Source organism: Arachis stenosperma, chromosome 7, assembly GCF_014773155.1.
Source record: "Arachis stenosperma cultivar V10309 chromosome 7, arast.V10309.gnm1.PFL2, whole genome shotgun sequence".
NCBI lineage: Eukaryota > Viridiplantae > Streptophyta > Magnoliopsida > Fabales > Fabaceae > Arachis > Arachis stenosperma.
The window spans coordinates 85,260,319-85,287,830 of record NC_080383.1 but is presented as its reverse complement, the minus strand read 5'-3'; the positions used below and the strand labels follow the sequence as shown (position 1 = coordinate 85,287,830).

At 36.5% G+C, this 27,512-nt stretch overlaps 3 protein-coding genes across 4 annotated transcripts; 2 read left to right on the top strand and 1 right to left on the bottom strand.

Annotated features, from left to right (window-relative positions):
- Nucleotides 1-368: 368 nt before the first annotated feature.
- On the top strand, nucleotides 369-896 carry LOC130940036 (uncharacterized). The gene has a single exon (XM_057868088.1). It carries the CDS (start codon nucleotides 369-371, stop codon nucleotides 894-896), a length of 528 nt encoding a protein of 175 aa, XP_057724071.1.
- Nucleotides 897-19,536: 18,640 nt separating this feature from the next.
- On the top strand, nucleotides 19,537-22,553 carry LOC130941768 (receptor-like serine/threonine-protein kinase At1g78530). Of its 2 annotated transcripts, none has more exons than XM_057870356.1 (6): nucleotides 19,537-20,074; nucleotides 20,245-20,408; nucleotides 20,552-20,833; nucleotides 21,379-21,633; nucleotides 21,711-21,844; nucleotides 22,196-22,553. In XM_057870356.1, exons 2-6 carry the CDS (start codon nucleotides 20,282-20,284, stop codon nucleotides 22,424-22,426), a joined length of 1,029 nt encoding a protein of 342 aa, XP_057726339.1. In that variant the 5' UTR covers nucleotides 19,537-20,074; nucleotides 20,245-20,281; the 3' UTR covers nucleotides 22,427-22,553. The 2 variants fall into 2 exon arrangements, with proteins under 2 accessions (XP_057726339.1, XP_057726338.1); XM_057870355.1 differs by having other exon boundaries at nucleotides 19,540-20,074; nucleotides 20,495-20,833.
- A 117-nt stretch (nucleotides 22,554-22,670) lies between these two features.
- On the bottom strand, nucleotides 22,671-26,040 carry LOC130942180 (fatty-acid-binding protein 3, chloroplastic). The gene is made up of 5 exons (XM_057870876.1): nucleotides 25,813-26,040; nucleotides 24,294-24,395; nucleotides 23,540-23,695; nucleotides 23,224-23,438; nucleotides 22,671-23,084 (listed from the first exon to the last, which is right to left on the bottom strand). Exons 1-5 carry the CDS (start codon nucleotides 26,021-26,023, stop codon nucleotides 22,926-22,928), a joined length of 843 nt encoding a protein of 280 aa, XP_057726859.1. The 5' UTR covers nucleotides 26,024-26,040; the 3' UTR covers nucleotides 22,671-22,925.
- Between the last annotated feature and the right edge of the window lie 1,472 nt (nucleotides 26,041-27,512).

The window sequence follows — 27,512 nt, the reverse complement described above, 5'->3', positions numbered from 1 at the left end:
TAAAATTATTATTTTTTAATAGAATTTTTTATTTTAATATAACATTTATTAATAAATTTTTTATTAAAAATAATAAAAAAAATCAACGTCACCAACTATAGGAGATGAATAATAATGGATCCTGACATACTATTTACCCATTACCGGTAAGCTGTAAGGCACTAGTCCGCATGTTGAGTACGTAGAACGTCCTCGGATTATTAGAAGACTTAATGGAGTCAATGGACTGCGTTAGGAACTAGCAGATCTGGTCAAGATTTTTTGGTCTATATATTTAGACAAATGAATTTCATTAACGCCAAGAAGAATCAAGTTCATTCAGCCAAACCTCATTAACCACACCCACTAATACACAAGTAATAGTGAACATGGACATCACCACCCCCAACAACATCAACAACAGATATCATCATTTTGAGCAATCACATTCACACACAAGTGTGGGGATAAAAAATGATGAAGTTAAAAATGGTCTGTACATGACCATAGTTGCATTAATAGCAACAGAAACCTATCAGGCTGTGATCACCCCACCAGGTGGACTATGGCAGGATGATAGTGCTCTGCATCGGGCAGGAAAATCTATAATGGGTTCCCACCATCCAGGAGAATTTGTTATCTTTGTTATTGGCAACAGCATCTGCTTTTATTCTAGCTTGTTGTCCATGATTTACATATTATTGGAGTCCTCCAAGAATTACGCAATACTGGCTTCCCTATATGCCTTGTCATTTACATATGGCTTTAACGTGGCTGCCATACAACCTGACGCCGTGAGAGCTAGATGGGGAAAATTTATCTCCTTCTTCTTCTTTGTATTGACCATTTTGGGACCTTTTCTTTATAGTAAGTTGTGGAGTGCAAGCAGCAGGACACACCAGCAATCTGACCAATAATAAACCATTCAGTCAAGGTAGAACGCGGCGAATGCGGTAATGGACCACTAGCTAGTTGCTACTACTATATAAATAATGGATTATTAATGTTGGTCTTGAAGTAGTTCTCTTTGTTGTGTATGGCACTTTCTGGTATTATTATTATTATTTGGTTTAGTTTTGTAACACCCTACCATACAGAGTCTTATGCTTAAGTCATAATTCAGAGATGGCAAGGTATTACGACCTCTAAAATAAAAATTTAGTACACATAGTAGTATGAATGATTGATTATAACTAGGAGCCTTTGTAGAAAAAGTGGTAAACAAAAACCGCAACTCAAAAGCGCAACACTCCGATCGATAACGTAACGAACAAGGATAAACCAACGCGAGATTATATATATACAAAAGAGTGTCAAAAACAGGAATATCAAGGCTCAAAATCCGGCTGCGAAGATAACCGGTCCGAGCATAACAGTATATACATATGATAGAATAAGGAAAACCCCAAGGTAAACCCAAATGGACACAAATACATAAAACCTATTCTCCAAAATTCTCCCATAAAAGGAGTCATCACAGTTCGTATTATTTAATAGAGATAAAAGTATCTAAACAAAACATATAAACCAAAAATAGCCCCGAGAACAAAGGATCTTCGCAAGTATAGAAGTCTCCGGCATGCCTCAGCGGGAAACCCCACGTCCTGCATCTGAAAACCACAAAATCCGCATGGGTGAGAACCAGAGGTCCCCAGCATGGTAACAGCTTCCACATATATAATATATAATAGAGGAAAGCCAAAGGCAATCCTATAACTTCCTCCAGATAATATTAAAGCTTATAAACAAGCTAAACCATATAAGGGCATCTGACTAAAGATTCTTCAGTCTAACTAATACTTCCCTTTCCAATTCCTTCTCACCTCCCAACCACCAGCAGGAGTATAATGTAACAAACACAGTTATATCAGACAAAGAATATACAAATAGGAGCAGTTAAGACATTTAGACAATTAGCAAGTAATATGCAGTCAAATAGGCAATCTCAAACAATTCACATAGTATGCATATGATGAATGCCTGTCCCTAGTGGCTGATGATATCATCTTGTCGGTTATAGAGCCAACCCGACAAGTCCTGGTCGCTAACCATTGGACTGTCCCTCTGTCGTGCATCCCCAAACTCGAGTTATACTCGTTATAAACTTGATCATAAACATGATCCATATCCTTCACCCTCACTGGTGAATATTTACGGGGGTTCGAGCTCATCCGGGCCTTTCACAGTGCCCGGCCACACTTACAACATAGGGTTAACAGAGCTTCGAGTCTCAACCTGGAGCACGTGGTGGCTAGCCACTGCTACTACCCAAGGAAACTCGTACTCAGATAGTGGAAGTGCAATTTCACAATTATCAATAATTCAGCATCAACATGCATGAATTCTCATCCATGGATCAACATCCATACCAGCCATTCCGGCTCACGGTTCAATCCAGAACCAGCCAATATTTATAGCATACACAGCTATTCCGGCTCACGGCTAAATCCATAACCAGCCATTCATTAACAATTACACCCTTTCGGCCCATGGCATAACAAACACTTCCACCACCATCCTCCGCATCTCACATAATCATCTTGATCCTCATTGATCATACATTTTTCCCTTGCTTCACTCGCAAGTTATCACATTCACTAGCCCCTTTCTAATAGCTAGGCATATTATGATGATTTAAGACATAAATGGTGAGATCGGAGGCTTAGAAGTATGAGATTTGGCTTTTAAAACTCAAAAATCAACTTTGGGATGAAAACAGGGCTGCGCGTACGCGCACTCCACGCACACGCGTGGATGGCCTCAAAAACTCATCGACGCGTAAGCATCATGCACGCTAACGCGTGGATTCAAAAACTTGCCAATCGACGCGTACGCGCCAACCTCGCGTACGCGCGGGTGTTCTCGTGCCCCAGGCACAACACCGGCACAGTTCTGGCATAACTCTCTGGAAAATGGCTGGGCATTGGGTGCAGCACAAACGGCGCGCCCGCGCACATCACGCATACGCGTGGATGGCACTTCTCGGAAGATCGGCGCGCACGCGCCAGGTGCGCCCACGCGCAAGGGGTCATTCTGCTAAAAATTTTCTAAGTTAAAAGCTGCAGAATTCACAGATTTAAACCCCAATCTTCCAACGGACATAACTTCCTCATTTTAAATCGTTTTTCACCCGTTCTTCGAACGGCGTGGACATCCCGGATCCAATTTCATTTCTAAATAGATTTGGCACAAAACGGAGATCCGTAGTCCAAGATATGTCCCGTCAAAGTATGCCCAAAAACCATATTTTCATACAAAACCACAATATGCCATTTTCAAAACAAACCATTTTCAACTCCTTTCAAAGTCAATCAAAACATGCCAATTTCATCCCTTTTCTTTGAAAACAATCAAAACGTATCAAACTCAACATCAAGCCTCCTCAACCCACACATTGACACATTACCACAATTTACCAAAATCACTATCTCATCATTATATCCCACTTCACCCAAGTGGCTCAAACTCAAACATATTGACATATCATATACTATTCCTCATACCAATCCTCAACAACACCAATTCCAATAAATCATCATGGTACACAAACAACATCATACTCACCATCAACATGGTTCAACCCACAATTCAACCATAACCAATAATCAAGCATATATCACAACATGCATTTTTCTCATACATCATACCATTAAGGCATCAATAATCATCATCACATATATGACCACATCATATATCTCAATCATTCAACAACATCAACCATTCAATGCCTATCTTAGGGCCTCTAGCCTAAGTATTTCCTACCACATTACATATTAGATACGGGAAACCGAAACCATACCTTAGCCGATTTTCCCAAGCTCCACCGGAGCACTTCTAAACCACTTATCCTCAAGCTCACAAGGCCTCAACACCTCCAAGAGCAGATTTTTCACCACCAAGCCCTTTCCAAGCTTGTTCAAAATCACCAATCAAGCTCCAATATCCACACATACACAACCTAAGCCACAACCATCACACCCATACACAACACCTCAAAACCCAAACATCATAAAACAACAAAATTACACTAGGGTTAAGAACCTTACCTCACCCAAGGTCCAAGGAGACAAGATTAACCTTCTCCTTCAAGAGAGTTGGGTCCTATAACATCAAAGAACCCAAAATCTCAACATTTAACCCATGAAACTCGAAAATAAGGGCTGAGATTTCGAACAGCAACACGTGGCTTACCTCAAGATTGATTATATGAGTTTTGTAGAGCTCTCCGCGGTGAACGCGTGGCCGCAAACGGGGCGGCAATCGGAGCTCTAGATCAAAAGTTATGGTGATTTGAAGATCAAGTGAGAGAGAGAAGTTGAGAGAATGTTCTTCCCTTCCTCTCCACCATTTCAGCTTGTGTGTGTAACAAATGAGGAGAGAGAGTGCTGAAAACTAGGGTTTTGGTTAAGTTATGTTGGGCCAAGGGCCCACTTTGGGTCCAATTGGCCCGGTTTGACCCGTTCGGTCCAATCTTGGTCCGAATTCTATAAAATTGGTACCAAAATTCTCGTCTCAGTCTCCTCTATCACATTTAGCCATAAAAATCACATTTTAGGCTTTCTAGAATAAATTCTCATTTATGGGTTAATTAGCCGTTAATTAACCGGGTTTTACATTCTACCCACCTAATTGGGAATTTTGCCCACAAAATTCAAATGCAATTACCTGAGAATAAATGCGGGTAATCCGATCGCATCTCTGACTCAAGTTCCCAAGTGTGTTCCTCAACACCGCCTCGACTCCATGCCACTTTGACTAGTGAAACATCTTTTCCACGCAACCGTTTGATACTAGTATCATCAATTCTGACCGGAGCCACTGGAAGCGTCAAATCTTCCCTTAACTGAACTGATTCAGGTTCCAATACATGGCTAGCATCAGGGGTGTACTTCCGAAGCTGCGACACGTGGAACACGTCGTGCAGGTTCGAAAGATGAGGTGGTAGAGCCATCCGATACGCCACCGGTCCAATCCTCTCTAGGATCTGAAATGGACCAATGTATCGAGGATTCAACTTCTTTGCCTTAATCGCCCTACCTACTCCAGTAGTCGGAGTAACCTTAAGGAAAACATGGTCTCCTTCCTCAAATTCTAAGGGCTTTCGCCTTTGATCGGCGTAACTCTTTTGACGACTCTGCGCCGTAAGCATCCTGTCACGGATTTTCTTGACTTGTTCAGTAGTCTCAGCTATCATTTCCGGCCCCAACAAGCCTTTCTCTCCAGCTTCATACCAACATAGCGGAGATTGACATTTCCTCCCATACAAGGCCTCATACGGAGCCATTCCAATGCTCGCATGATAACTATTATTGTATGCAAACTCCACTAATGGCATATACCGATCCCAACTCGCCGGTTGGTCCAAAACACAAGCTCTCAACATATCCTCTAGTGTTTGGATCGTCCTCTCAGATTGACCATCTGTTTGAGGATGGTAAGCCGTGCTCAAGCTTAATCGGGTTCCAAAAGCTTTCTGAAATGCACCCCAAAACCTTGAAGTTAAACGAGGATCTCTATCAGAGATTATAGTAGCAGGTACACCATGAAGTCTCACAATCTCCTTTATGTATAACCGTGCTAGCTCCTCAAGGGTGTAAGTCATACGAATGGGCAAAAAGTGAGCTGACTTCGTCAATCGGTCCACAATCACCCAAATAGCATCAAAACCAGCTCTAGTCCTTGGCAATCCTGACACAAAGTCCATTGCAATACTTTCCCACTTCCATTGTGGAATCTCTAAAGGTTGCAACATACCGGTAGGTCTTTGATGTTCAATCTTTACCTTTTGACAAGTTAAGCACTTTGATACATATTCTGCCACATCATTCTTCATACCCGGCCACCAAAACATCGTCTTTAAATCATGGTACATCTTAGTACTTCCCGGGTGAATGGAGAATCCGCTTTTGTGTGCCTCCTTTAAGATATCTTGCCTCAAAGTACCAACATCCGGCACAATGATTCTACCCTTGAATCTCCATAACCCATCTTTTTCTTCCGACACTCTCCACTGTTTTCCTTGCTCAATGGCCGGTAACACCTTCCATAACGCTTCATCATTTTGATGAGCCTTTAGGAGTTCAGACTTAAAGTCACTTGAGATTTCTAATCGGCTCAAACACAAGGTTCCGGATACTTCTTGAGTACCAATTTTCAGACTCTCGAATCCCTTGAGCAACTTCTCCTCTTGAAGCATCATCCAAGCCGCATATAACGACTTCCGACTTAACGCATCCGCCACTACGTTCGCCTTTCCCGGATGGTAATGCAACTCAAAGTCGTAGTCTTTCAACAATTCCATCCACCTCCTCTGCCTCATATTGAGCTCTTTCTGATCAAAGAGGTACTTCAAGCTCTTATGATCAGAGAAAACTTGGAACTTAACCCCATAGAGATAATGCCTCCACACCTTCAAGGCAAACACAACCGCAGCGAGTTCCAAATCGTGCGTAGGGTAACTAACTTCATGAGGTCTCAACTGTCGTGAGGCATACGCCACCACATTATGATGCTGCATTAGCACGCACCCTAGACCCTTCAATGAGGCATCACAATACACCTCAAATGGCTCATTCGGCTCGGGTAACACTAACACAGGTGCAGTAGTCAACTTTTTCTTCAATGTTTGAAAGCTCTCCTCGCACGCAGGAGTCCAAACAAACGGAGTGTCTTTGCGGGTTAACTTTGTCATTGGCAAAGCTATTTGTGAAAAGCCCTTGATAAACCTTCGGTAATAGCCAGCTAAACCCAGAAAACTCCTTATCTCTGTTACAGTGGTTGGTTGTTTCCAATCCATCACCGCCTCCACTTTAGTTGGATCTACTGCTATTCCCTTCTTACTCACCACATGGCCCAAAAACTTCACCTCACTCTTCCAAAACTCACACTTAGACAGTTTTGCATAAAGTTTCTTCTCCTTTAGAATCTGCAATACAGTCCTCAAGTGTTCCGCATGCTCGTCCTCAGTCTTGGAATAAATCAGTATGTCATCAATGAAGACAACAACGAATTTATCCAAAAACGGACGGAAAACTCGATTCATGTAATCCATGAATATCGCAGGAGCGTTCGTCAACCCAAAGGACATCACAGTGTACTCGTAATGACCATAACGAGTCCTGAAAGCGGTCTTAGGGATATCCTCGCCCCTCACCCTTATCTGGTGATAACCGGATCGCAAGTCAATCTTAGAGAAAACTCCAGCTCCTTGTAACTGATCCATGAGATCATCAATTCTCGGCAATGGGTACTTATTCTTTATTGTAACCTTGTTCAACTGCCTGTAATCCACACAGAGCCGCATACTCCCATCCTTCTTCTTCACCAGTAACACTGGAGCACCCCACGAAGAAACACTTGGTCGTATAAAATTCTTTCCCAACAAATCCTCTAACTGAGACTTTAGCTCGTTCATCTCCAACGGTGACATCCTATAAGGAGCACTTGAGATTGGTCCCGCCCCGGGCACCAACTCAATAGCAAACTCAACCTCTCGGTTAGGTGGGAACTCATCAATATCATCGGGAAACACTTCCGGAAACTCACACACAACCGGAATCTGCTCCAACCTTTGATCATCACCCGAAACACCCGCGGCTAACAACAAGATACCCTGACATTCGGTTCCGGAACAATTCACCATCATCGAATTCAAGTAATAATTATTCACCACGACCGGCCCTTCTGTATCCTCCGGCATAAAGTACACCGACTTTGTAGAACAATCTAGTAAAACATGGTTCTTAGATAACCAGTCCAACCCCAAGATAAGATCAAGACCAATCATCGGCAAGCAGATTAAATCATGAACAAAATCACGCTGCTTGAATCTAAGGGAAACTTCCGGACATCCTAGCCTAGTTACCATGGCTTCATGGGTAGCATTATATACCTTTAGGTCATAACCTAAGGTTACAATCTTCAATCCTAACTCATGAGCTTTCTCAAATGCAATGAATGAATGTGATGCTCCCGAATCAAATAAAGCATTTAAAATTTGACCATTCATTTCACAGTTACCTCGAATAAGTGTCTCGGATCCCTCAGCTCCTACAGCTGAAGTGGTGAACACCCGACCAGTCTGTTGTGCCTTTCCAGCACCTTGTTTCTGCTTCTCAGGACAATTCACAGCTTTATGCCCTGCCTTTCCACAAGTGTAGCACAAACCCCATCCGGCCTTGCATGGAGCTCCCGGATGGTAACTCCCGCACCTAGTGCAAGCTTGATCATTCTGAGGCTGTTTCCCAAACTTCTTTCCTTGGGAGTTGTTGTTGTTGGGCCTCCTGAAAGAGCTTCCTCTCTTAAAAGACGAACCTCTAGGTGCAAAGCTCTTCCCTCGGTTCTGTGGGAATGATCCCCTTTGACTCCCTTTCTCAGCGGTTGCCCTTTTCACACACTCTTCAGCAACCCTACACTTGTTCACCAACTCGGAGAAAGTCCTAATCTCCATTGGTCCCACTGAACTGAAGATATCACTCCAGAGTCCTCCTTCATACTTAACACACTTCCATTCCTCATAGTCCACCGGAGTCCCTTGGCACATACGAGAGAACCTGAACAACTCCTCAAACTTGTCAGTATACTCTGATATGGACATAGTACCCTGCTTCAGCTGTAACAATTCAAGTTCCTTAGCCGTCCTAGCAGAAGTCGGAAAGTACTTCTTATAGAACTCTTCTTGAAAGACATTCCAGGTGATATAGTCATCACCCTGCTGCAGAAGACGTCGGATACCTTGCCACCAATGCGACGCTTCACCGATAAGCATATAGGTAGCAAACTCGACACGCTGTCCTTCAGGCACCACTTGCGCTTGCAACGCTCGCTCTATAGCCTAAAACCATGTATCAGCCTCAGTCGGACTAGTAGTTCCCTTGAACTTAGGTGGATTAACCTTCAAAAAGTTTGCCAGTGTCATTGGGCCCTGAACTCCACCTCCATCATTACCATGGTTGTTCATCTGTTGACCAAGAGCCTCAGCAGTGGCTTGCATAGCAGCAGCCATGTTCTCCAACGCAGTCATGAAGTTCACCGGGTCATTAGGGTTATTCTCTGGTGCACGAGCATTCGTACGACCTCTCGCACTACCTCTACCGCGTCCACGAGGCGCCATCTGGTTCCTATACATACCAAACAATCGATATTAAGTTGATCAGTCTCAATATCGGAAGTCTAGTACTTCAAAGTCCCAAATGCATGCTCATGAACGTTTATGCCAATTATATCAAGTAGATATACTAATAGCACATAACACTCACACAGAGAATGCACAGAAGCATAGTCAGTCCATCCCTCAGGCTCTACAGGAACGAACTGCTCTGATACCATAATGTAACACCCTACCATACAGAGTCTTATGCTTAAGTCATAATTCAGAGATGACAAGGTATTACGACCTCTAAAATAAAAATTTAGTACACATAGTAGTATGAATGATTGATTATAACTAGGAGCCTTTGTAGAAAAAGTGGTAAACAAAAACCGCAACTCAAAAGCGCAACACTCCGATCGATAACGTAACGAACAAGGATAAACCAACGCGAGATTATATATATACAAAAGAGTGTCAAAAACAGGAATATCAAGGCTCAAAATCCGGCTGCGAAGATAACCGGTCCGAGCATAACAGTATATACATATGATAGAATAAGGAAAACCCCAAGGTAAACCCAAATGGACACAAATACATAAAACCTATTCTCCAAAATTCTCCCATAAAAGGAGTCATCACAGTTCGTATTATTTAATAGAGATAAAAGTATCTAAACAAAACATATAAACCAAAAATAGCCCCGAGAACAAAGGATCTTCGCAAGTATAGAAGTCTCCGGCATGCCTCAGCGGGAAACCCCACGTCCTGCATCTGAAAACCACAAAATCCGCATGGGTGAGAACCAGAGGTCCCCAGCATGGTAACAGCTTCCACATATATAATATATAATAATAGAGGAAAGCCAAAGGCAATCCTATAACTTCCTCCAGATAATATTAAAGCTTATAAACAAGCTAAACCATATAAGGGCATCTGACTAAAGATTCTTCAGTCTAACTAATACTTCCCTTTCCAATTCCTTCTCACCTCCCAACCACCAGCAGGAGTATAATGTAACAAACACAGTTATATCAGACAAAGAATATACAAATAGGAGCAGTTAAGACATTTAGACAATTAGCAAGTAATATGCAGTCAAATAGGCAATCTCAAACAATTCACATAGTATGCATATGATGAATGCCTGTCCCTAGTGGCTGATGATATCATCTTGTCGGTTATAGAGCCAACCCGACAAGTCCTGGTCGCTAACCATTGGACTGTCCCTCTGTCGTGCATCCCCAAACTCGAGTTATACTCGTTATAAACTTGATCATAAACATGATCCATATCCTTCACCCTCACTGGTGAATATTTACGGGGGTTCGAGCTCATCCGGGCCTTTCACAGTGCCCGGCCACACTTACAACATAGGGTTAACAGAGCTTCGAGTCTCAACCTGGAGCACGTGGTGGCTAGCCACTGCTACTACCCAAGGAAACTCGTACTCAGATAGTGGAAGTGCAATTTCACAATTATCAATAATTCAGCATCAACATGCATGAATTCTCATCCATGGATCAACATCCATACCAGCCATTCCGGCTCACGGTTCAATCCAGAACCAGCCAATATTCATAGCATACACAGCTATTCCGCCTCACGGCTAAATCCATAACCAGCCATTCATTAACAATTACAGCCTTTCGGCCCATGGCATAACAAACACTTCCACCACCATCCTCCGCATCTCACATAATCATCTTGATCCTCATTGATTATACATTTTTCCCTTGCTTCACTCGCAAGTTATCACATTCACTAGCCCCTTTCTAATAGCTAGGCATATTATGATGATTTAAGACATAAATGGTGAGATCGGAGGCTTAGAAGTATGAGATTTGGCTTTTAAAACTCAAAAATCAACTTTGGGATGAAAACAGGGCTGCGCGTACGCGCACTCCACGCACACGCGTGGATGGCCTCAAAAACTCATCGACGCGTAAGCATCATGCACGCTAACGCGTGGATTCAAAAACTTGCCAATCGACGCGTACGCGCCAACCTCGCGTACGCGCGGGTGTTCTCGTGCCCCAGGCACAACACCGGCACAGTTCTGGCATAACTCTCTGGAAAATGGCTGGGCATTGGGTGCAGCACAAACGGCGCGCCCGCGCACATCACGCATACGCGTGGATGGCACTTCTCGGAAGATCGGCGCGCACGCGCCAGGTGCGCCCACGCGCAAGGGGTCATTCTGCTAAAAATTTTCTAAGTTAAAAGCTGCAGAATTCACAGATTTAAACCCCAATCTTCCAACGGACATAACTTCCTCATTTTAAATCGTTTTTCACCCGTTCTTCGAACGGCGTGGACATCCCGGATCCAATTTCATTTCTAAATAGATTTGGCACAAAACGGAGATCCGTAGTCCAAGATATGTCCCGTCAAAGTATGCCCAAAAACCATATTTTCATACAAAACCACAATATGCCATTTTCAAAACAAACCATTTTCAACTCCTTTCAAAGTCAATCAAAACATGCCAATTTCATCCCTTTTCTTTGAAAACAATCAAAACGTATCAAACTCAACATCAAGCCTCCTCAACCCACACATTGACACATTACCACAATTTACCAAAATCACTATCTCATCATTATATCCCACTTCACCCAAGTGGCTCAAACTCAAACATATTGACATATCATATACTATTCCTCATACCAATCCTCAACAACACCAATTCCAATAAATCATCATGGTACACAAACAACATCATACTCACCATCAACATGGTTCAACCCACAATTCAACCATAACCAATAATCAAGCATATATCACAACATGCATTTTTCTCATACATCATACCATTAAGGCATCAATAATCATCATCACATATATGACCACATCATATATCTCAATCATTCAACAACATCAACCATTCAATGCCTATCTTAGGGCCTCTAGCCTAAGTATTTCCTACCACATTACATATTAGATACGGGAAACCGAAACCATACCTTAGCCGATTTTCCCAAGCTCCACCGGAGCACTTCTAAACCACTTATCCTCAAGCTCACAAGGCCTCAACACCTCCAAGAGCAGATTTTTCACCACCAAGCCCTTTCCAAGCTTGTTCAAAATCACCAATCAAGCTCCAATATCCACACATACACAACCTAAGCCACAACCATCACACCCATACACAACACCTCAAAACCCAAACATCATAAAACAACAAAATTACACTAGGGTTAAGAACCTTACCTCACCCAAGGTCCAAGGAGACAAGATTAACCTTCTCCTTCAAGAGAGTTGGGTCCTATAACATCAAAGAACCCAAAATCTCAACATTTAACCCATGAAACTCGAAAATAAGGGCTGAGATTTCGAACAGCAACACGTGGCTTACCTCAAGATTGATTATATGGGTTTTGTAGAGCTCTCTGCGGTGAACGCGTGGCCGCAAACGGGGCGGCAATCGGAGCTCTAGATCAAAAGTTATGGTGATTTGAAGATCAAGTGAGAGAGAGAAGTTGAGAGAATGTTCTTCCCTTCCTCTCCACCATTTCAGCTTGTGTGTGTAACAAATGAGGAGAGAGAGTGCTGAAAACTAGGGTTTTGGTTAAGTTATGTTGGGCCAAGGGCCCACTTTGGGTCCAATTGGCCCGGTTTGACCCGTTCGGTCCAATCTTGGTCCGAATTCTATAAAATTGGTACCAAAATTCTCGTCTCAGTCTCCTCTATCACATTTAGCCATAAAAATCACATTTTAGGCTTTCTAGAATAAATTCTCATTTATGGGTTAATTAGCCGTTAATTAACCGGGTTTTACAAGTTTTATTCATGTTATAGTTAGTTTCAAGTTTCATTCGTGTGATTTCGTTTTGTACTCAATTATATTGTAACCATGTTTTCAAATATCATTGTAATGGTTTTATCTTTGATAGTGTGATTTATTTTCAAATTTAATCAATCTTTGATATAAGAAACATCTTTAGTATCCATACTGATTCATGCAACATTCAAGATAATGTGAATTTTAATGATTACATCTAACCTATAGAATAATAAAAAAGACATCTTTAGTATTTTCATTTCTTTGTTGGTTTATATTAATGTGCCAAAACAGGTCTATACGGCCAGCTTGACTAATCCACCAGAAATGGTAGATTGGATTAAGAAATCAAGTCTGTCAAAAAAAAAAAAAAAAAAAACACACATTTTGACAAGCCTGCTTATTAACTATTATCACCACAATAAAATACCATTGTCAAGGACACCATACAGTGCGTGGTTGAGTCTTGTCCTAATAGCAAATACATTTGCTTCCTAAAAGTGTCATATAGGTTTGAATTCCTCTTGGTAAAAAATAAAGTATTTAGGCCCACTTTGGATAACCAACTTAATTAAGTTCTTTTTGATAAAATAACTTAAACAATAAATGACTCTGTTAAAAGTAACTTATAAATAAGTTATTTTGTGTTTGTATTTTTAACTCTAAAAGTGCTTATTTTATAGAAATGTGATGAAAAGTAGAAGTATTATGACCGAAGTCATTTTTTTAACTTCTCTATAAGCTCTTAAATAACTTCTTAGAAAGTTGCAATTTGGTTTTGAAAATTGCACCAGACATTAATACTACTACTTTTCATAAGTCAAAAGTTAAAAAAAGTTACTTCTAAAATTTTCCAAACAGACCCTTAATGTTCCTGTCTTTTAGAGTGTCACACATGTTTAAGTCTCTCTTATTTAATAAAAAAAGACTAGTTTTAAGTTTAAGCAAGATATGACATAATATTAAGAATAAAATATAAAATTAATATTTTTATATTTTATTTGATGATAATTAAATTACATATAAAAAAATAAATTATTAAAGTTTAATTAATTTTTTATACAAAAATTAAAAATAAAAATATAATAATTTAGAATATAATTATAAAAAATGTTAGAAATATTAAAAAGAAATTACATATTTTGTTAATATTTTTATATTTTTTTTATCAAAAATAACACATATATATTAATTCACTGTCTTTAAATACAATATCTATATTGTATTTATATTTATATTTTATTTAACATATATAATTATACGTATGTCATGTGTTCTTGTTCCAATGTGTCTTATGCTTATGCTTGTAAATAAATATAGCCCTAATGTGTGTGAATCATGGGAGTATATGTTGTGTTGACAAAAGAAATATATATGATTAATAAAAAGTTATGCTACATGTATATTAAAATTAATTATTAATATAAAATATATACTAGAATATAAATACACATTGAAAATAAATTAAATTATATATATTTATACATAAATATATTGATAATTGATTTTAGTGATTAATTTTAGTGTAGAAATAGTATTTTTGATTAAATAAAACCGGTCAATAACAATCAAATCTACAAAAAGGCTGGAAGGAAGTATATTGCATGTGCTGCAGGCTCACTGCTTTCCAACATAAGTCGCCCAATGTAGAACTTAGAAGAAAGCAAAAAAGCCGAAGACTCAAACTACAAAATAGCGAAGCTTTGAGAGTAGTGGCTTTGCAACTAAGCTAAGTTGTTGCTTGTGATTTTATCTCTTAGTTAACATACGAATAAAAAGTCAAATTAGTTCCTAAATGATTATTCATTTTTTAAATTGGTTTTCGAAATTTTTTTTAATTAAATTCGTCCTTTAAAGATTTTAAATTAGTTATGTTAGTCCTTATGTCATTTTATTTATTGATGGTGTCAAAATTTGCTAATGTAACGTGTTAAATAACACTCCAACATACACCTAAGAATCTTAATTGACTATTAGCATGATTAATTTATGAAATTAGATCAAATCAACTCTAAATTATAGAATTCCAATACCTCAAGTTTTTTCTTCAATTAGATTTTGATTCGATCTAATTTTGAAGAATTCCAAACTCCATGGACCGAGTTACGGACTGCCAAATTTAGTCAAAAATAAGTTTTTACTCAAAACTAGAAATCACCAATTTTTCTAATGTTCACAAGCCAAATTCATTTTCACTCATCCAAATGACTACAACCCAACCACATTCACATAATTACACTCAACCAAAATCAAACCTACCTCATCTACACAATTTCACCCAAAACTACCGAATGCCGCACTTCAATTCCTCAAACCTTATTATTCAATAATCAAACCAATTATTCACACATTGAATATCTAAAATCCATCCAATCTATTATGTCATCACACAATACACACATCAACTGACTTTTCTTACCCCCTTCCGGTCTCAGGCCCAAATTCACAATTTAAATACATATTCCACAAACCAATATTCATTATCCAATCCATCATATTCTCAACACACCGAATCATACAAATCAACACAATTCTCAATCCAATCATTAAATTCACATTACATATCAACTATGCATATTAGTACCAACCATTTACACAATCCAAACTTAATCCTAGGGGCATCTATCCTAGGAATTATCATCACACCACACGGTACTTAAATAAAACTTAAATCGTACTTCTTGTAGCCAAACCAATTGAGCCTCTTCTTTGGAAGTCTCCACCAACCTTAACTCCGAGCCTTACCAAAGCTCCTCAAGCAACACCAATCTTCTAATTGTGCACCAAAATGACCAAATACACTTAACCCACTGAAGTTTGTGATGAGTACCACCCATGACTCATACCAGAGCACTCCTAAACAACCAAAATCACAAGATTTTCTCAAAACCCAAACCAAATTCGAATTTAAAAAGGAGAACGAAAACTAGGCAGAGGACAGAGAATTACTTACTACAAAACTTAGACAGAATTGTAAAGGAAGAGAAGAGCGACGCGTGACCGCAAACGGCTCGTCAATCAGAGCTCCGTAGCTCAAGTTATGGTAATTTGAAGATCAAAGAGAGTTAGGATTTCTCTCTTCTCTTCTCTCTTCTCAATTCAGCGCCCCAAACCCCATTCTTTAGGGCAAATGAGCTGAAATGCTCATAAATAATGTTTATATATGTTGGGTCTTAGGCCTACTTAGACCCGATTCATTTATTTTTGTCCGTTTGCCCAATTTTGGGTCAAAACCCTTAAGATTAGTGCTCTAAATCGCACTTTAAATATTTCTACCTTCCCTAATTAAAATTCCTAATTTCTTAAACTCATTTACTTATAATAAATTTTCTCAACTGCAGTACCAGACAAATTTCAGCCGGTACTGCCGGTCAAAATTTCAATGCGCGTTTTTACGTAGAAAACTATGTTTTCCGACTCAGAAAAATTTACTGAATCCAAATATCATATTTAAATTATTAAATTCCAATTGCTAAAATTTTGAACCATATTCACTCCTATTTAATTTATTATTTAATTAATTACGGTTAGACCGGATTTTACAGAATGCATTCAAAGCTGTAATCTTGTAATTAATTGGCAGTTACCTAAAGTGGATTATAAATATTAGGAAGTATTAGGGAATAAGGGTTGGAACTTTTACTCAGAAAACATTCAAGCACACTCACATCCCAGGAAATTCCTGAGTCTGCAATCGAGTAACTTTTCTGTAGGGTTCTTTCCATCTTTTCATTCTTTCAAGTTATCTTTCTGTAAACTTTACATTTCAAGTAAATTTATTTTCTAAGTATTCTTTATCTTCATTGTCCAATTCACATTTTTGCATTGTTAATTTCTAAGTCAAAGTCCTTTGATCCTATCGAAGGCATTTTATTGCTTTCTTTTAATTTTAACGCAAACCTTTTTTCATTTTTAGTCCATTTCTCTTTCGAAAATTTTATTTCTTTTATTTCATCTTTAATTTATAAAGTTTAATTTATCTTTATTTCTAAATCCAATCTAATCAAAGACACTTTGATGCACTTCTAAAAAATTGATACTTGTAAAGAAGAGTAAGTTTCGCTTTCAGACTATTAAATATTGAACCACTATCGATTTGCTAAAAATCGACAAAACAGATTGTATCTTAATTTTTGTTGTTAGGGGAAAATACATATAAAATGATAGTAGCAGCAGCTATAAAATAAAAGCAGCAGTTTAGTGAATGCTGATGATTTCCACTTAGGCGCATATACCCTCAGGGTTTGATAAGCACACACCGAATGTTACCGTGACTCCTAAAAGAGAATTACCGAATGTTACCGTGACTCCTAAAAGAGAATTAGGCATAAATTTTTCTTTCTTGGACTTCGAGATAACAACCAAACACATATTTAAATTTCAAAATGGTCTCTAAGATTGGTATTATGCATTAAAATCGTCTCTGAGATTTCAATTACACCAATTATATCTCTGAGATTGAAAAAAATGCACCTTATTAATCATTGACTTATTTTCCATTAACAACGTGATGACATGGCATGATGACGTGGACTGTAAGTGACATGTGTCACTTCAAGATTTGACCACGTATAATAGTATGATGATATGGTGACCAGTGACACGTGGCATGCTGACGTGAATGGTTGTGCCACGTGTCACAATGTTATTTGGCCACGTGTCCGTTTGTGCTATGTGTCGCAACAGTATTCGTCCACGTGTCATCCATTATGTCATCGTTGTATATGCACCAAATTAGTCCCCCACTTTGTATTAAGTGACTCATTTTAGTCCCTAAAATTGAATGTCGTGCACCAAACTAGTCCCTTCACCAATTTTTTCTCATTTTTTTTAAAATTTAAACTCCCAACCAGTGTTTCACGCTAGCAGGGGACACAGGCTAGGAATGTGAACTCTCCTTCCACGGCGTTTAACGCCATTCCTGGCGTTAAACACCAGCAGCAGTCCGTTAACCTATGTTGGTCCTTCAAATTCAAGTTCGGGTACCAATATGATCCCTCAATTCTTTTCAACGATGATTAGACAAACGAAGTGCTGAGATTGTACTCTCCCTACTATGCTGGATGATGAGTAAACGACATCGTTTATCTTTGGTGTCCAAACAAGTTAGAAATGAAGAATGGTAGAAGTAGAGAAGAAGACGAATACTTTATTTTGGGTCTCCATCGTTTCTTCTCCTTTCATATACAAAATGACGATATTTCTGTCTTGTTTGGATGTCAAGGATAAACGACGTTGTTTACCCATCATCCAACGTGATAGAAAGGGTGTCATTTGAGCACTCCGTTTGCCTAGTCATCACCGGAAAGAGTCGAGAGACCACATTGGTGCCTAAACTTAAATCCAATATAGGTAATTTTGAATTTCAGAGACCAAAATAGGTAATCGCGTGAATTTCAGGGACCAAAATGGGGATTTAGTTATTTATTAAGAGTATGGGAGTTCTTTATTTTGTATTGTGAGCGAGAAAAAAAGTTATTTGAGAAAGTTAAATAAAAGTATAACACGAGAGATATGTTAGTTTAAAAATATATTATAATAATTAATTTTCTTTTTAATTTTTAAGAATGTGAATTTGTATGTAAAAATTCATTTGGTTTTATTAAAACGCAATCTCTCTTCCAATAATAAAATTAGAAAGTTTTTAACTTAGTCTGTATCTCGTTGGCTTAAATGAATTCCCAACCTCCAAATAAACTGGAAAGAGGACAAGTGGTGAATAACATATGGTGACAGAAAAGGCATTCACAAGATCATTACATATAAAATAAAATAAAAATTTTGCCAGTTTTCTACTTTTCTAGCTGACCAACCACCCCCTACTTTATTTTGTCCATGTCCTCTCTTTTCTTGAGTTTTTATTACTTTAATAACCATGAAGTCAGGAACATTCCCATATAAACATAGCCCCGGTATGACAACAAAATCCATTCATACTGGAGAAGAAAATGAAATTTTAATTTCAAACTTTGACAAATGCATGACAATTTTTTTGACAATGCGTGACAATTTTTTTGAACTTGTATTCACATTTGATTACTAGAAATTAAACTAATATAACTTAAAATTGTTATTGATTTTCCTAGTAGACTAAAGTAAATCTTTCTTCATCCTTATGGGTAGAAATCAAAATATTTAAAAAGCATATTTATTTATTATTCAACTTTAATTAGTATATAATCTTTTTTCTTTCTCACATTTTAGAAAATTAACTAATTCTGTTCGAAAAACTGAAAACACTTTTATTATCCCTTCTAATAAAAAATTTTAGTTCTCAAATAAATTTTAATTATTAAATTAATTTTTTAACTTTTATTTTATTAGACAAATCAATTTTCACATCATATTGTTTGTCTTTACTGAGAGACTAATCTAAAAATTTTTTAAAGTTTTCATTAAGTTTTGTTTTATGTTTTATTAAATAACGACAGAAATTAATTTATCTATTTTTTTTATCAAAATTTAATGTAAGAATTTATTTATTTAACAAAAGAGAAGATTGCTGACTAATTTGGTGATTAAAATTAGTTGAAAATTAAATTATCCAATTAAAAATTGTTTAGAGACCAATTTGGTGGTAAAAAAGAGACAAATTTTTCCATCACTACAATAGTCCAAGTGTGTTCACACTGAGAATAGTAACACAGACGTTCTTTTTGACAGGTAGGTTCCATGTTCAATCAATTCAACAACACACACCAATCTATTCTTTTCAATAAAGGACATTGCTAACTGGGGTGGCATGACACATGCTTTACCTCCATAATGGTTTTGATTACACAAACAAGCAATGTAATATACGCAACAAAAAAACCAGAAAGTTAGGCCTCTAATTTCAAACCTTCAATCATTTCAAAACTGTTCTTCATAATAATAATAATAATAATGCACCTTAGTTTTCAAAACGTTCACTATACATTTTTCTTATTCTTATCCTCATGATCAGCTTCTGTGATCTTTCTTCTTCTGGTTCATAAGTGAGAAAGTGGTTATGAACTTTCCATGTCTCTTTTCTCTTCACTGGCCATTGTGGACAAAGATGCAGATTCTTCAAAGGGTAACTAAAATTCAGAGTTCATGAGAGAGCCCACTTGAAAAAGTGAAGATCAGAACAAGTTTTTAAGAACTTTTGTCCAATTCATCAAGATGTGAAGAGAATTTATAGATGCAGAAAGTGAGGGACAATGTTAGCAACTATAAAAAGTAATCCACAGAGAATTACTGTGAGTTTTCTTCCTCTTTTCTTGTTTGAGATTTTGCTTCAGTTAAGAAGAAACTAAAGGCGAAAAAAAATGCTACTTTGCACATTTCATGTAGCAATCTTTCAAAATGTTCTCAATTCTTATTTTTCTGTCAAATTTTTTGAGACCATAATACCAAACTTTGTTTCCAGGATCTTCAAATTTCAGCATCATTATAGTATCAACAAAATGAGGAAGTTCCTGGTTATAACCTTATCTACAACAATATGCTTCATCGCTTTCGTGATATCCAAGATCTTGATCTCTGTTCTTCTCTACAAAAGATGGAAAAGAAAGCACATAATTTATGAAAATGGTTAGAAAAAAAATGTGTTTTTTCCCCTACTTTGTTAATTAGAGAGAAAACAAGACTTTCTAACATACATTGATTGGATAATACAGAAGGAAAGATGGTAATCTTTAGATCTTCATTGCTGCAATCTCTTAAATCCGATGCAGTCTTACAGAAGACACGAAAACTGAGCAATAAAGACATCATTGGATCTGGTGGCTATGGAGTGGTTTATGAACTAAGACTAAATGAATCTGTAGCCTTCGCCGTGAAGAGGCTGAACCGGGGATCAGAAGAGAGGGACAATGGTTTTGAGAGAGAGTTGGAGGCGATGGCGGACATAAAGCATCGGAATATTGTAACTCTTCATGGATATTACATTGCACCACATTACAATCTTCTTATATATGAGCTAATGCCAAATGGAAGTTTGGATTCCATTTTGCATGGTAAGTGTATGAATGGTTATATTTCTAACACGCTCCTTCAAGCAAGAACTTCTTTTGGATTTGTTGGAATTTTTGTATAAGCCGCCTTTTCTATTTTTCTTTGCCTTATGCTATTTTTGTTTTCTCTTTTGGGGGATAACAAGGATCAAACTCTACACTTTTCGATCATAGAAGTTCTGATATTATGTCATAGAACTAGTTTTTCAAAAATTTAAGCTGATAGGAGGAAGCACATGAATTATTATATATGAGCAAACATTTGTTGGTTTTTCATATTAGATCTTATAAGTCATAAGGGTAGCAAGTGTTGTAGCCTCATGCACTAGGGTGCCTTTTGTAGCTTTTTCTTTTGACCAAGTGAAAATTTTAAGATTTGGATGATGTAATGAACATATTTTCTTATACAGAACAATCAAAATATGTGATCCAATGATAGAAATGGAATGTTCTTCAGTTACATCCAAGGTTTTGTAGAATTTTTAGCTAGTCAATTGATTACTGAATTGTGTTTTTCTAATTAATTACAAAGTTGAATACAATGGCAGGGAGATCAAAGGAGAAGAAGCATTTGGATTGGCCAACAAGATATAGAGTAGCTGTAGGTGCTGCTAGAGGAATATCATATCTTCACCATGATTGCATCCCTCACATTATCCATAGAGATATCAAATCAAGCAACATATTGCTGGATCAAAACATGGGGGCGCGAGTTTCTGACTTCGGATTAGCCACGTTGATGGAGCCGAATAAGACTCATGTTTCGACAATGGTGGCAGGAACCTTTGGATACTTGGCACCTGGTACAGACATAAATGTGCTAAGCACAATTTTAGCTTCCACAACAGTTTAGTTCTAATTGCAAAATGTTTTTATGCAGAATATTTCGATACTGGAAGAGCAACTGTTAAAGGTGATGTTTACAGCTTTGGAGTGGTGTTACTAGAGCTCTTAACTGGGAAGAAACCCAGTGATGAAGCATTTGTAGAAGAAGGAACCAAGCTTGTCACATGGGTAAGAACTGATTATTGCTGTTTTCCTTTTGTGATTATGTTAATAGACAAATTTGAAATCACTGAGCTGTTTATATTCACTTTAAACTCTAAGATTGTGAAATTTCCATTCATAAGGAAAAACATAGTTTGAACACTAGAACAAAACATAGCATTCTACTTGCATTTAAACATTAGAAATCAAATAGAGATTAAAATCATGAAAACTACTATAGCTGGGGAGGGGGAGCATTAAATCAATTCATGTTCAGTTTGAGAGTTGGATTGGCTGTGAAACACATGATTTGTTTAATACGGTATTGGAATAAGAACTTACCTAATAAAGAATCATTTTGTTAATATTGGGTATCAGGTGAAAGCTGTTGTTCAGGAGAAGAAAGAAGAATTAGTTCTTGACACTAGCTTAGGGTCCTGTCCAATGCAAGAGGTAAACAAGGTGTTCAACATTGCAATGAAGTGTCTTGAACCAGACCCCTTGAATAGACCAAACATGGCTGAGGTTGTCAACTTGCTTGAACAAGCAGTATCATGCAAACATGTTACTACAACATTGCCATGTACACTTAATGACATGTCACCCTAATGTTTTGATGCCCTTTCCTATTGGTAATTCAGCATCAACAGGATTTTATTTGTAACTACAGAGAGATGTTGATATGCAATGTAACAATGTTATTTGGAAAACCAAAAGTTGTCCAACAATTTTTTTCTAAAACAGTATAGTATGGTTTTCACTAATTCTCTCAGGTTTATTTATAGTTGTACAAATAACATTCTTTTTATGCATTAACCAAGTGAAGCATATATTTGAACTGATATACTAACAAAGTGTGTCCTTCTGGAGAAGTAGTACCTCTATGGCTCTAACATAGCCATCTAAGCATGCAAATTGAAAAAAGTTTATATCCATGGACAAATCAAAATATGTAGATTCAGAAGAGGGAAGGGAAAAAAAAGAGTACTTGAAACCAAGAACTTCCAACTCGCAGCACACCTTTACAGCATGCTTACATATACACTAGAACAAAATAGGTAGGAGCTACTGAATATATTCAAAGACAACCATTTCTAGAACCCATACTCTACTTTAGTACTTTCGATAAGCCTTCGGCCACTGAAGCTTTCAAGGAGGGAGAGACAGGATTATCACCAAGAAATACATCAAACAAAGCAGAAGCTACATTTGTTGATTCCATTGTAGCATCCACTGCAGATGGAAGACCCTGTGAGGAGACAGAAACCTGAAAATTGAATCACAAGAAACTTAGTTGGAATAGTATCAAGCAAGCGAAATATTGAAGCTATAGGGTACATGCTGCAATAGCTCAAAAATAGTGTAGTCGAATATCCACTGGAGATATAAACGGAAAACAAACTTACAAGCAATTTGGAGGGGTTTGGCCAAGTCAAAATTATGAAAGTTCCTTTCCTAAGAGAAAGATTAAGGAAGAAATCGCGGAACGCAGACAAAGCAGATTCATCTTCAGTTGTAGGTTCTACAATTCTTGGTGATATTGCGTCACTTAAGGCGTCCCAAAAAGTTTTACCATCAACATCTCTGACCAGAATGATTTGCAATGATTTCTCAAGGGATGCTGCAACCATAAAAATACATGTATTTATCAACTTAATCTCTTTCTGTGTTAACACTAGCAATGTAAAAATAAATGAAGAAACCAACTTGTAGATTCATTACTTTGGAAAATGGTCTTGAACAAAGAAGAATCTCCTTGAATTGTATCTTTTGATTGCCCTTTCCAAACATTCAACTCACTTATGATAGATTGATTCAGATATAGGCCTGCGGCATAGACCTTGACTCCAATGATTGCAAAAACTTTCTCTCTGAATCCTGAAATTGTTGTTATTATTAATCAAAACTCATAGCATTTCTTGGAACTTACTAAGTTCTACTGTTGCCAATTCTCAGTGACCAAAAAGAGAAGACAAAAAGTTTCAACAAATATACAATAAAACCATAAAGATAAAAAGAATATATACAAAAATCTAAGTTCATAATTTTATTAGGTTTAATTTCCCCATCCAATTAGTGACAAATTTGATGATTATATACAACTTTAACAAATGGCCAACAAAGAAAAATACTTTGCTAACATCTTTTCACAGTGACATTAAAGTTTTAACCAAAAATCTCTTAAAAGAGTTTGAATCTATGCACAAAGTTATCATCAATAACATGAGTTTTTCGAAAAGGCAGTAATGATCACAAACAAAAGTTAATGTCTATGAAATGAAAAAAGATAAAAGTATGTTCATGATGATATCAACCGAATTATTTCCTTATTTACAAGAATAACACTTCCTTTAATGTGTTATAATTGTTCAATACCAATTATAGTCTTTTTGATCCTTTCTTCACTTGTTCAGAGCATTTATATCATCCTCATTTTCTAAAGTCATGTGAATATGTGATACAACGACAAACTAACCAGTTCCAAGCAAAATTAATGAATCCGAGCAACCCGGAACCATCAAAGATGTCTGAAATTTCACATTTGTTGCCGGTTCCTCCACGTATTCAGCATTCGTAGCTGCAGTTATCAATTACCAACCAATCATGTCAATTTTCAATTTCAGTTAACAAGACACAGAAAGAGAGTAACAAATATATTTATAATTATGGTACTATATCATATTCAGTCCAATTGTTAAAATACTTCATAGCCACCTCTCTGCCACAAAACTTTCTTTTTCAAGGACATAAGGCCATTTTAACAGTCTAAATAGTTAAAACATGCTGCAGTGAAGTTTCCTAAAATGATAAATATTCAAAGTTCATACTCATCTTACTGAAAAAGCTGCTGTTGGTTTGGCATAATCACCATAACAGCGACATGTTCTTTATTATTGAAAGCAAGTTAGAATTCTATCCCTTGTGATTGGATCACACAAGATGGCACATGAATTAAAACATATTTTAATATTAGAATGTTAAGAGTTCAGAAAAAAGCAAATCTGACAGCTTTCTCCCTCTTTCAAATCTCTCCTTTTTGTTTAGTGCTGCAAAATTGGGACAACTCAACCAACTTTAGGTAACTTGAAGAAAATCTCATGTCCTAAATTGTTCAAGCTGTGATGTTGATAGTTTGATGAACTAGAAGGGATTAAGAGATGGAGAAAAATGAGTTCTTCTCATTGTTGAAGAAAATGAAAAATCTCTTTAGAAAATATTTGTTGAGTTATTACACCTTATATACTATATACTCTTTATATACTCTCACTAAAAAATAATTACAATGGTAAATCTATTATTGATAAAAAAATAATCTAAGTAACATAACTCTTTACCACACACTATTGACACTTCGGTTTTGTCATCTTTACAAATCTCAGCAACTAACCCAAACAAAGAATTAAAAAAACTTGCCTCAGAATCTCCTACTTTTCTCAGTTTCCCCTTTCCCTTTTTTTCTTTATTGGTCATGTTCTTAAAGTTGAATATTTGCTGCACATGTTCTTAGAAGCAAGTGAAAAAGATTATTGTGCATCTCAAAAATCAATTTCGCTATAACCAAGTTAGCCAACAAGCAACAACAAATTAAATGCAAAATGTATTTTCCTCTGAAGACCAAAAAAAAAAAATATCCCAGTCTTTCGAAATAACTATCAAACTTGAATAAAATGGTGTATTAGACAATTAATATATCTCAAGTTCTCAACAGAGGTCTGATATATTATCATTTTGTCCGATTTGACGTTGTTTTAAAACAGTGTATTACTCATTAGTCTAACATTAAAGTTTACGATTCCACGTTTATGCATTGTTAATTTCCCAAGAAAGTGAACTCTAAAAAGAAAAATCCCAAGAAAGTGGCAAGTGCATTCCAAGAAGCAACTAAAGGAATAAACTAAGGCAAAAAAAAGTTGGAACTAAAAAGGAGGGGTTACTGATAAATTAAATAAATAAATAAAAAGTTGAAGATAAATGCAGTGACCACAGAATCTAACCAGCAGATGAAGCAGTTTCTGCAAAGAACAGAGTGTTGGGTCTTCTAAAGCTCCTGTAGAAAGTAAAATGCAAAGGGGAAGCTGAAAAGAGAGTGACACAGTGGCCATGATTCAATGGAAGAATTGAGTTTGAGGTTGTTGTGAGAACATGATTAGATCTTGGAAGGAAATTGATGGAGGGTGAAAGACATGGTGTTATAGTTCCAAGCATGTTAGTGTTGTTGTTAAGTTAATAGGAATAAGAGTGTGAGGAAAGGTTAGTTAGTTAGTAATAAAATATAGAAAGTAGAAAGAATGTTTTGAGATTATTACAGCAACCAGGAACTGACACTACTTCTATCTATTACTTTGGTTGTTCCGTCGGAGTTTCGATATGGATAATCCAACTGTCGTGTTGTTGAAATAATTTATTAACTTTTAATTTTCAGTTTGATAGTTAGAATTTAAAATTTGATACATATTTCACAAGGATATGAATTTACGTCTTTTTGCTGTTCTGCGAAAACATATTCGAAAATAGAAAATACACATAAGTCTTTCTATAAATATTAAATAAGTGACATGTTGTGCACTTTTTAATTTAAATGTGGGAGAGAAAATAGTGTAAAACGTAGATATAGAGTGTATAGGTATTTTATGCAACTGTGGTGTCAAGAGCAAAAATAGGAGAGTCCGATTTGTGTACTTTAAATTTTTTTAATGTTTTAAACACAAATCAGAGGATCCGACTTCATCAAAATTTAAATTTTCTCTTCCACACTAATCAAATTGTCCGATTAGTAAACTTAATTTTTTTTTATAAAAAAATTGAATGGTCCGATTTCTTCATCCCTGTTTTAAAAATTTTTTTTCTCGCATTTATGTTTAGTACCTACATTTTTTACAATAATACACAACACACACTTCTCATATCCAAAAAAAATGAGCCACATGTGCATCAGTGCATCCCTAAAGTGGCTAACTTTTTTAAAAGGAAATAAAGGGAATCCATTTTTTATAGCTAATTCTAAACAAGTTTTTTTCTTAAAATAATTTTTATTTATTCACTTTCTTCTTTATCCGCACTTAATAGAATTTGAATTTAATTTTATACAAATATTATTCATCCCCTCATTATTTTCAACAAAACCATCTCCAACTTTGGATATTCTATTTTTATTTTTGAAAATTTTTTAACGTGATTTTAACTACTTTTTTGATTTTGATGTGTGATTTTAAATATTCATTTACATGTTAATATGAATTAAAAATAAAATTTAAAAAACAATGTTGATATTGATTGAAATAGCTGGTTTTCTAGTTGAACTTATTATTTTTAAAAATTTAAAATAATATTGGTTAAATTTTCGTAAAAAAGAATTAATTTATATATTAAATATATTATTCAAGCATATTATTCCTAAAATAATCCGAAATTTATTATAAATTTGTCTATTAATTTTTATAAGAGATCAACAAATATTAATCCTTTATCATAACTAATAAACAGATTTATAAATAGTCAGCATAATTTAGAAATCATACGTCCAAAATAATTATTACTCACTACTTAAGAGAATTCTTCCTATAAAACTAATCCTGGTTTTTCTTTAAGGTCAAAATTATTTCAATTTCTTTTTGGTACATTAGATAGTTCATTAATTAGAACTAATCTAATTTTTTAATCCAACGTTTTCTTCGCTATCAAAATTCAAAATAAT

Coding starts and splice junctions, on each gene's coding strand:
- LOC130942180 (XM_057870876.1), bottom strand. CDS start 26,023: ATGCTTGGAACTATAACACCATGTCTTTCACCCTCCATCAATTTCCTT. Junction 23,696..24,293: donor ATTAATTTTGCTTGGAACTG/GTTAGTTTGTCG, acceptor CAACAATTTCAG/GATTCAGAGAGAAAGTTTTT. Junction 23,085..23,223: donor CAAACCCCTCCAAATTGCTT/GTAAGTTTGTTT, acceptor TTCAATTTTCAG/GTTTCTGTCTCCTCACAGGG.
- LOC130940036 (XM_057868088.1), top strand. CDS start 369: ATGGACATCACCACCCCCAACAACATCAACAACAGATATCATCATTTT.
- LOC130941768 (XM_057870355.1), top strand. CDS start 20,282: ATGAGGAAGTTCCTGGTTATAACCTTATCTACAACAATATGCTTCATC. Junction 20,409..20,494: donor GCACATAATTTATGAAAATG/GTTAGAAAAAAA, acceptor TGGATAATACAG/AAGGAAAGATGGTAATCTTT. Junction 21,845..22,195: donor GAACCAAGCTTGTCACATGG/GTAAGAACTGAT, acceptor ATTGGGTATCAG/GTGAAAGCTGTTGTTCAGGA.